The sequence below is a fragment of the Stegastes partitus genome, unplaced genomic scaffold (assembly GCF_000690725.1).
Source record: "Stegastes partitus isolate 25-593 unplaced genomic scaffold, Stegastes_partitus-1.0.2 Scaffold668, whole genome shotgun sequence".
Classification (NCBI taxonomy): domain Eukaryota; kingdom Metazoa; phylum Chordata; class Actinopteri; family Pomacentridae; genus Stegastes; species Stegastes partitus.
This window is the reverse complement of record NW_007578399.1, coordinates 160,098-170,982: the sequence shown is the minus strand read 5'-3', so window position 1 is coordinate 170,982 and position 10,885 is coordinate 160,098. Positions and strand designations below refer to the sequence as shown.

The following is a 10,885-nucleotide window of genomic DNA, read 5'->3' as shown; positions in this document are numbered from 1 at the left end:
TGTGCAACACTGGATGGATAAATAGCTCAATAAAATAAACTTAGCAGGTGTGTGTGTATGTGTGAATTGTCTCTGAGGTTTTCACTAATTTAAAATCTATACTTGTCATACCAGTAATTTTTAATGCTTGTTGTTTTGCTGTCTACATAACTGTGCTCATATGAGCTATTTCTGACGAATGATGGATGGACTAATGGCTGTAGATTTTAAGTGTGGTACTGCAGTGAAGCCTGGGATACAAAGGGAATCACACAGCAAAGAAATGTTATGCTGAGTTTGTTTAAAGTTTGGTATGCTGGGAATAGACTGTGAGTGATGCTTAGTCTGTGTCCAGGTGATAAATTGCCAAATATCAGTACCAAACTCCAGATAGTTTGAAACAAACACATAAACCATCCTCGGTTTTCTACCAAATAATCACGTCAGGCTTTCATCATATATTCATGACATACAGTCAGTAATCACTTCTTAATGCATTTGCAAACTTTAAGCTTTTAGTTGTAGAAGCATTTTAAATCTATTCCCTGTTTACTTCTTGTAACTTAAAGTCATGATATTCACAGTAGAGGACTCAGGATAAAAATGAATGAACACTACGAACACTACCCTTTGCAGGCATCGTGATTCTATTAAGGTGGACTGGAAATTTCCAGTGAAAAAGCTGGTCACGGTTCAGCTTTCTCTGATGACATCTGTCGCCGCGGAGAGCAACACGAACTCTGTTAAAGTCCGTTATGAGCAAAGCAAAAGCGGTTCTCTCGGTGCGCCACATATCACACATATTTGTCTGCGAGTGACTCGGCGGACGAACCGGCCGCAGACACGTCAGCCATAAGGTCTTCCTTAAGTGGTGAAAAATGCAGGTGGACAAATGAAATTCATTACAACAACACCGCATAATCGCCGCGTCCACGACACGAGTGAAATAAACCACGTTGCAATTTCTAAAAACGTTTCTCTTCACTATCTTGGAATTTAGGATCCGACGTGTGTGTTGCTCTAATACGCATGCGCATTAAGCCCTGTAAGCGATGGCGAAATTCCTGCCTTTTATGCGAGGAACAGGGTTGGATGGAAAGTTATCTCGATAAAACTGGCAGTTAGGCTCACATTATCGATACTTAGAGTCGTCACTGTTGCTCGCTAGTTACTTCGATCTGCTTGAGGTGCAGTTAACACAAGCCATCGGCGCTCGTAATAGGAGAAAAGCACATCATCTTGCTAACTATTGGCTAGGTAGCATTAGGTAGCTAACGCTAGTATGTCACATTTTGCCTTGTCTTGTGTTTATCTGGGTAGCTAGCGAGTAATCAGTCTCAGGTGTTGCAGAAAGTAGCAGGTCGTCGGAGCTTGCTGACATTAAGCTTTTTTTTTTTTTTTTTCCGGGAAGAGCTGCGGAGGAATCATCACTGTGCATCGGCGTGTCAGTCAAGACTGCTGCTGCTGTGCCAACTGACTGAGTGAGTAACGTTAGCTGCGCTGTTGGGAATAACTCACTTGTGTTGTCCAACCGTATATTAACTGTGTCTCTAAAAAAAAAAAAAAGAAATTCGAAATAATGTGTAAGCTCGTCGACACGTCGACTGCAATGCTGCGTTGCATTTGGATAACACACAGCTATGACATAACGCTGTGGACACACACACACCTGTAGCCAGAGTAAACAATTGTCTCGGGTGCAAGGTAGCTAACCTGGTTAACGAAGCTAACAAATAAGAAGCATTAACTCTAAACGTAGACGTGTATAGTGTGGCATGCTAGACAAAATGACTTCACGTGTGTAGTTATTCGGTTTGGTGGTACAGAGTAATGTTAAATAAAGCTGAAATATGGTGATTTAAATGGGCAACGATAAGGCTGACTGAAATGCATTTATTGGATGTCCAGCTGTTACACCGTGTGCAGATGTCAGCCATTTAAAATCATTTCTCCAGGTGCTACAGCTAAACATCCACGCTTGTTTAAAACATGTTAAGACGATTTAAAAAAAAATTACAATTCATCGTACACTTGAGGCCTTGCTCCTCATTACTATCACGGCCTTGGTTTAATTCCTATCAACGTTGTTTTCAAGACTGAAAACCTACCTAGGCGGAACACACTATTATTCTATCAATTCACTGTGTGCTTTTTTTTCTTTCTTTCTTTCTTTACCCCCGAGTGGCCAAAACTGTAACCGAAAAACAGCTGCTCTGTCCTTGTCACTGCTCCCTTAGCCACAAACAAATATGCTGCACAGTCAAGGCAACAACAGATGTGACCACAATGCACATATTAAAGTTTATTGTGCTGCAACAGGAAAGACTGTGCACAGGGCCTTCAAGTGTGATGCAGCCACAACAGGAATTTAACATTTGGATCAGCTGGTGTTTTTCACCGGCTGTTAATAGGAGGCAGCAGTGATTCCTGATTATTTGTCAAACTCGTATAGCCACATCTCTTCTCAGAGAAAGCATGAGAGCAAAAGGGGCGGTGGGGGGGTGCGAGGGAAGTACCTACACTCTATTTATATTTTAGCACAGGCAACATGTCACTCATGGAAGTATTTAGTAACTGGAGTATTCAAAAACACCTCACAATTACACACACACACGCCCCAATTAAATGACATCATTTTGGAAAAATGCATAATGACCTATTAGATCTTTCTTTCCTGCAACTATTGACTTCACCCATTGTGTGAAAGGTGGGTGGTCTGGAGGAAAGAAGATAACTGCCAGTCATCAGGGATTCCCCGTAGGAACTTCCCATTTTACTGACCTCCAGGTAGCTGTTGTGATGATCTGGCAAATAATTTCAAACTTGAATGGGAATTTACATGTAAATGGTATTGAGTAATATGCCGGTTCATTGCAGTGATTGACTGAGAGGCCCAAGGGGCACAGAAGGAGTCTGCCATTCATCTAGTAATACTGCTAATTCCATGTCAGCTCTCTGCTATAGCAATAGTTCCCTCAAGTCTAGTTCATTGACCATCACACTGTAAACTGACTTTGTTATTTAAGCTTAAGGAGGGGAGGGACTAAAGCTGACAGATAAGCCAGATCACTGTGAGGTTTAGGGACGCATGCGCCAGAGTGTAATTAGGTTCAAGGACATGTTACATTCTCATGCTGTTCTGTTGCCTTTCAAGGAATTTTCGTTTGCCATGTAATCTTTTTTTTTTTTTTTCATGCGTGGCCAGTCCTTAATATGGTACTTTAATATTTTATTATTCTTTCATTGCAGTGTTTTATAAAGAACAGTTTTTTTCCCCCTAGAGACTCTCGTAGGGTTTGACTTTACATGAGCTTATGTATAATCCAACTTGGTTGATTTGTTTGTTGATTGCTATAGAAGGTATAATGCAGCTTCACTGTCAGCTTGTGGATTTTTGTGTTTGTTATTTGAAGGATATTAGATGATATTGGACAGCACTTGTCTACTTGACTGTGTTCTCTAGCGGGGGAGACAATTGAGAAACTGTCTCTTTCAATGAAGGGCTTAACAATTTTCCGTATGTAATCATTTCCAATTTCCTTTTCTCTTCTCGTGCTCCCTCCCTCTAAGACATCGCAAAAACACTATACAGACCCATATGTATGCGCAGCAAGTTAACTGCCAGCTGACAGATGTCACGCACAATACATTACACAATTTCATTTTCCTTTTACTTTGTGACATGAACCGTCATTTCAATCTCGTGATAGCTGGGTGAGTTTAAATCATCTGAGAAAGATCTTTCTCTCTCTCTTTCTTTTAAACCTTTGCAGGTGTGTTTGTATTTTGGTGTATCATTAAATAAATTAGGGTATTTAACTTTTGGATGAAGACAGAACTATTTATAAGACTGAACAGTGGCTTACCAGTAATCACCTTTCAGTATCGCTTTGATTCATCGTTGCTACTGCTTTAGCTTAGTTTGCATCACCTTTCCAAAAATGGACACAGATAATGATAGAGATCTGATGTTGTAGACTACCCCGGACGAGCTTCTTTTTAAATATGACTTTGCTCGTGTTTGGCCAGATCATTTTATGATTTTGTATGGAAGTTCCATGTGTGGGGAACATGCCACACATAGCAGCATGTAAAAAGTACCAGATATGATCAGATAGTAATAGATAATGCAACAGCAGAAACTGGAGTTTCCGATGACTTTTACCTACACATAGATTGGTATTCTGTTTTAATAATTGCATCTGATCAACCCTGTCTTTGGTCAGGCTTGTTAAGATTGGCTGCAACAGCTGGCCTGACCTGGCTTGTTCACTGATGCCATTAGAAAATGTCTTTCATTAGAGTCCAGTGTGGTACTGGCAGTGGAAGACAATGGATGTGTTTGGAAATTAATTATGATGTGCATCAAATACCCACTCAGTACGGCTCAGCTTGTCATTATGTTTTGCATTTAGGGGCTATTTGCCTCATATCTGATGCCTCGTACACAAGAGAAGGCTTAATTTACAATCACTAACGATAGGCCTTAATGTTGTAATTAAAAAAATCTGCAAGCAGTCAACGTTAACAGATGTTCCTCTACTGTTGCTCAAGTTTTATATCCAAATATTTACATCTTTTTGAACTCAGCGTTTGTCCGTCTGTCATGTTGATTTTAAGTTAAACCAAAATGCTCAAAGAATTGAATTTGCAAATTGCTAGCGATGTTTTGTGGTGGTAAATATGACTCTGCTATTTTGTAGTAATCAGTACAAGCCATAGAGAGTATATAGATTTGAAGGCCAGAGTTGTAGTTAAGGATTGGATCTTTTCCAGTAATAGGGAGGAATAAACAGTGCTGGATGTTGTCTTACACACTGAAAACATGACCAGCTAGCTCAGACCAAAGCAAGCATGAGCTTTTTGGAAACACTTGACTTCAATTAGATAATTTATCCACCCTGTTCTCATAGGTCAGGTATTGAAATCAAGTAGCACCAAACATTAAATTTCCCAAAATATTATGGAAGAGCATCCTGGCTATGTCTTGTTAGTGTAACTTGTTTAAGAAAAAACAGAACAGAGCATCTCTAGAAAAATCAAGTGTTTATTCTTTGAACAAAAGCTCCAAAAGTCTGACTCAGTGGGAGTTCAGGAACCAGGGAGGGCCACAGTCAAGTGAGCTGTCAAACATGACTGTCAATCAGTCGCCACACTGCAGACATCAGAGCCCCCGAAAAGCCCTCGACTCTTATTTACAGAGCAATGATTTTCAAAATGACCATCAATGCTCTTGTTAGAGAGCCCAGATTTAGTGGTTGAGGCCACAGCTGCTCTTTGAAAACATAACTGATTTGAGAATCATGTGACTGTTTAGCAGCTGTCATTGGCATTGCATTCATTGTAGTTAAACTACGCAGGACCAATGCAGGGCATAGTGTCTAATCCACATGAATACAACCTCTGCATTCATCACATGATGCTCACTGGCCTACAAAGATTGTTGTGTTTCCCCTCCACACCCCTGTTTTTTGGTGTATCACAAACCCTGCAACACATTTCTGAGAATTTTTTATTTATTTTTTTGTTCCAATAACAGTCTCATATGATCATTTTGTTTTATCCCATTTTTGTATGTCGGGGCCAAAAGGAGGAATCTTGGGAATTTGTTTTGGTCGTATGCGCCACTGAGCAGCTTTCTTTTCAATGAATGAGCTGCGTCTTGTAATCCTGTTTCCAGCTCTTCTAACACAACCTTGACTTGTGGTTGCTGCATGGTGTGCACATATCCACATGTATAAAACACATCATCTCGCCATCTTTTCCACCATTTACCCTTCCAGGTTGCTTATATCTTACAGCCAGAAGCAAAAGGAATGTTGCACTGTAGGTAAATTATGCAAAATACCTGCAGAACAACCACTTAATTTTTTTTTTGTTCTGGTAATCACAGTAAGCATAGTGTATCGTAATTATAGCTTATATGAAATAGTACACATCTTCTAGCTATAAATTCAGGTGACGATCCAGTCATAATGTAAAGCCTGAGAGAAGCTGCATCCTGTGTACATCATGGGTAAATGGAGTTATCAGCACAGGTTGAATGACTCCTCAAGACGATGATGTCACCAAGCTTTGTGGTTTAATTCGTACGTTTCCATTGATCTCTGTGTCTTTGTTGCAGCAGTACCTCTTCACTGGTGTGAATGAGGGAGACATGGCAGACCACACGCCACCTCTGGAGTCTGGCCAGCTTCTCAGCTCTGAACTCCCAATCCTGGCCTCACCACCACCCCCAGCCATGGTCAACGGGGAGGGCCCCCAGCAGGTACATTCAAACCCCTTTTGCCCTCTCATGTCTCTGTGCTATTAGTCACACTCACTGCATTAAGTCTGTTATGCCCAAATTGACTCGTAGCAAACTGCCTTCTAATTACAGTCGAGGGGATTTGTCAGAAACGGTGCTTCTGACTTACTCTGTCTGTTGTCGGTACGTGCAGTTGTCGAACTTTTGTGTCTTTGACCCCGTGCAGTTCAGCCTGCCATGTGGAAAAACAGTTATAATTGCACGGGTTGGCTTTTTTTTTTTGGTGTGCTTATCAGAAATATTTGTGCTATTGTATGCAAAACACTGGAGTGCTTTGCAAAGCCAGGATTATTACTGACTTTAGACACACTACATACATGAGCGTGAAACTGAGAAATTTTACCTGGTGCACTCGAGGCACTTTAGTACTTAGTGGGGTGCTCAAGGCAGCGGCACAGTGTATAGTCTGACGAGCACAGCAGGGAAGCACTAATATGATATTGGGCTGGATGTGGTCCAGCAGAGGCTCGTATATCAGTGTCATGTGTGTCAGGCGATAATAAATCCAAAAAGTGCATGTACAGTTATTTTATTAAAAAAAACACGATGTCACTGTGTCAATTAGTTTAAATGTTCTATGCATTTATTGTATGTTTACCTTTTGCCTTAACTTACTAAAGTAAAGAAATAATCAAGATGACAACATGCTGCGTTTAAGGAAAAAAAAAAAAGTTGTTTCACGTTATGTTGCTGTGACTTAAAACTGTTTTCTGATACATTTAAATCTGCTGCTTGTGAGCCTGATATGCTTGGAGGCTTCTTTCAGATTCTAAACTCAAGATGCAGTTACAGTTCTTACTTAACTAAGTACTGAAACAAACCAAATTTGCAGTTGCACATACAACATATATCATAAGCAACAGGTGCCTGCAACTTATGAACCATAGCCCTCTCGGTTTTGATGGCAGTTTTGCCTTTTGTGCACAGGATATAGGTTGCTATCCCCCCCCCCCCCATCATCTCTTGTCAGTGTCACAGTTAGACTGAGCGGCTCTGACAAGCCTGGGTGATTTCCCTGTCATTTTGATGGTCAGCAGTTCGATTTGTTTAAGTTTCCTTGACTTCCTGGGGGATAGCGTGGAACCCACAGCGACATCTTTGCAGCCATTTCCTCCGTCTTACGCAGTTTGTCCTGATAAGACTTGCTAATATTAGCACTGCGCTCTAAACACGGCTTTCCGCCCATCTCCGCCGTTTTCCACAGTGGAAAAACCCTCACCTGAATCGGGCTTTGTTCACGTAGAGATCAAATTTTGCCGGTCGCGTTGGGCTGCGAAGGCGGCGTTCTCATGGAATTCAGTTACCGTACCGCCTCCCACAAAGGCTACCCGATTGCCTGAACACGTCCCATGTCACTGTTTACACTGTTATGAGAGCTAAGAGAATAAAACGCTGCTGTTACTACCCGGCTTACTCCATTACCACCCTGCTGCTCAAACCAATTTGAGACACGGCATGTTCATGATAGCTGAAATAGGAATAACAAGTATTTGTGCTTTTGAAACATATTTGTGTGTCCCTCTCAGGCATTTCACCAAGATACATGATCTGTAAAAGGTTTATTGTTGCTGAGCTAAAGTGTTATATGTTTTTTTATCTATAATTAATTCATCAACAGAAGCTGAAGTAGAAGCTATTTAAAACATTGAATGTAGTTTTTGTTTTAAAGCAAGTAGGTCTTTCTTTTTTACATTGCATTAAGTAAAATGATCAGGTTTGAGTAGTTGATGCTACAAAACCAATATTATGACTGGCAGAGTAGGGGAAACCAATACCAGGGAGTATTTTATTTCAAGTATGATGCACTCAGAGTTGAAAGAAATTAGGTCTGCAGCCACACCAACAAGAGCGAACAATGGGGAGTGATGCACAGGGCGACCTTTTGGGCAGCATCCATTATGCAAGTATTTTTCACTGAAATGATTACAGAAATGGATATCGTGCGGTGCATTTTCAAGGTCAGTATTTTCCACACGTCCGTCATTTTCGACAGTGCTGTACGGGTGCATGTTCTTGCAAATAAAATGGCTCATTGCTTCTCAAGATAAAAAAAAAAAAAGAAAAAGAAGTTGGGTGTGGTTTTCTAATGCCAGCAGCAGCAGGTTTGTGTCAGGCTGACTTTCCCTGTAGGTGATGCTCAAATCGATACTTAAGGCAGGATAATAAAGAATAGATCTCTCCGGTTCACGGTGTTCCTCTGGTATCTTTTAAGAGCAGCAGAGTGTTGGGTCACACACAGGCGTATATACTCGAGTCCCCGGAGCACAGCAACTAGTTGCATTTGTCTTTACTAGGTTTTGATGTCGGTATTGATTTGGTTCTCGGTTTTCAGTTAATGCAGCCATATCTTTGACTCTTACATCAATTTCCTCAGACAAATCAATTTCTCTTTGCACGCCTATCTTGACAGCGTCTGCAATTTTTATTGTATTAACCTTTTCATTGTATTAACCTTTAAGCTGTGTTCATACGCTCAGTGGGAGCCCACGCTGCATACAGTGCTTTCTCCGATTAAGGGACTTTTTAATACCTTGCGGAGAGCGCACATGGCACGGGAGATTTAATGCGCTTGATTTTGTGGCGTCAGAGCCTGATCCCTGAGCACCTGTGAAACTGACCTGTGAATGCCACCTTTTCGCGATGTTTGATGTGGGGATTTCCAAGCATTGTTGCCCGAGCGACGCTGCGAATGAAATGTGTGTGTTTTTGGTGTCTGAGGAGGTGCATAAATATCATGACAGCTGCAGAGTGAGGAGCAGGAACCACTGGAGGGGTCTGGGCCCTGACAGAGTGAGGCAGGACTATGGTGACAGTGAAGACGATTCACAGCGATGGCTGACCCCTCTGTTTCTGACCTTTAGTTAGAGAAGCTGCAAGGACACTTCATTCTTTGTTCTTGATTTTTTTTTTTTTTTATATCCCAGCCTTGGCTTGGTATTAACGCTCTATTGGACCAATTATTCTGAGTCAGAGAGGAAGCTGTTGTCTTGGGGTCATTACCTGAGATGATTCCTTTTAAGAGATGACTTTGGCTACAGTATGATTCACTGCTTCCTTCCATTTAAACTCCCCTCCCCCTCTTTGGTTTTTTTTTTTTCCTGCTCTTGCCGTTTGGTTTGTAGCTAAATTGGTAACAGATGAATCAGTCTGTTTCTGTCAATGTTTAAGCCTAGCTAATGGCTTATGTACTTAGCTGTTGACTGTACTGATGGATATGTATATTTTCTCCCATTTTGTTCATTACTCCTTTTCATTAGACCTGCCATTTAATGTTTGTATGCTCTTTGTGCTTGTGTTTTTATGTTCCTCTGTTTTGATGGGTTTTAGGACCGTGTTTGTAACCTGACAGATTGTGAGGGATTAGTATCACTCCTTGGTCCAGACTTGTTGCTGTGCAATTTCTGTAAAAAAAAATAAAAACAACTCTCCAAGTAATCATCCAACCTTTTGGGAAATACATATAATTTACAAGATCTTTCAAAACACCAGAGCACATTTGAGGGATGGCTAAGAAAGAACAGTGAATGAAGGTTTTTTTTGCTTTGACTTTCACTGATATTCTAATTCAAACGTAGTCCTGTTTCTTCAACATGAGATTTAGAAATCAGAAAACCTACGGCTTGCCCTGGTGGTGTGTAAAAGCACTGGGCATTAAATAGTAACAACACAAAATGAACAAGGAACACACAGCCGTGAGTGTGTGGTCTGCTTGTGGCTACGTGTCATGCGTGGGCTAATGTTTCTGTGGGATAGTGAGACCTCACTCTCAATTCAGCTGTCTTCAGTGCTGGCCTTGTATGCTATAGCTTAGACACAGGAGACAGGGCCTTGGACATGTGCCCCTCACAAGTTGCCAGAGGGCTTGAGATGTTGTGACAAAAATGCAACCCACTCTGCTCGGCTCCTGGTCAGCTACTGAATCATCTGTGAAGATGGGGGTGAGCCCACTATTTGTCAACTATTGTGAGGAGGCGGACAGTGCGTGACTCAGCTGTGTTTAGGACACTTTCTTCTGAGCCAGTAAGACAAACCAAACCTCACTGCACCAAGTATTCACAGCAGACACGAGTCCTCGTGGTGAATCGATGTGAAATTTCTGGACTGATGACAACGAAGGATGATTAACTGTTTATTGTGGCTGATCCTGAATATTTTTTAATGCGTCATAATGAATACCAGACATCATCTCCTTGCTGACCAGCTTGTATATGCTATAAAAACTATGAAAACGACTTCTCATACTCCTGCGTTAGACAGTGATTTGGCCCCGTTCTGGAGGCTTTTTCAATAAACTGGCCAGCAGACTCGTGGCATCATTCATCCTCTCCCTTGTCATCCTCCCTCTGCTGCGGATGTGAACAGACTCACTGCCTGACAGTCACTTCTGATAGAGAGGAGGAGGGTTGGTCTCTGCCTCGCTGTCTGCAAGCTTTCAACTACTTTTAAGATGCATATTTAATCCGATTTTGCTGTTCCATACAATTATTGTTTATTTTTTGGGCACTTTGCTGTCAGCATAATGAGCTGCGTATCGCTGTGTAAAAACATAGTGGCGGTGGACTGAGAGGGCACAAGAAGTTGACTGCGGGCAGAGCGCTT

The 10,885-nt window shown here is 41.5% G+C and overlaps 1 protein-coding gene across 3 annotated transcripts in view; it reads left to right on the top strand.

The window, feature by feature from the left end:
* The first annotated feature begins 968 nt into the window (after positions 1-968).
* Positions 969-10,885, top strand: part of fndc3a (fibronectin type III domain containing 3A) — a 50,151-nt gene continuing 40,234 nt past the window's right edge. Inside the window, exons 1-3 of one of the 3 annotated variants that reach the window (XM_008290358.1) lie at positions 969-1,024; positions 1,391-1,460; positions 6,107-6,247. In XM_008290358.1, coding sequence (XP_008288580.1) covers positions 6,137-6,247 — 111 coding nt within the window. In that variant the 5' untranslated portion in view covers positions 969-1,024; positions 1,391-1,460; positions 6,107-6,136. The other 2 variants (XM_008290356.1, XM_008290357.1) reach the window with 2 other exon arrangements.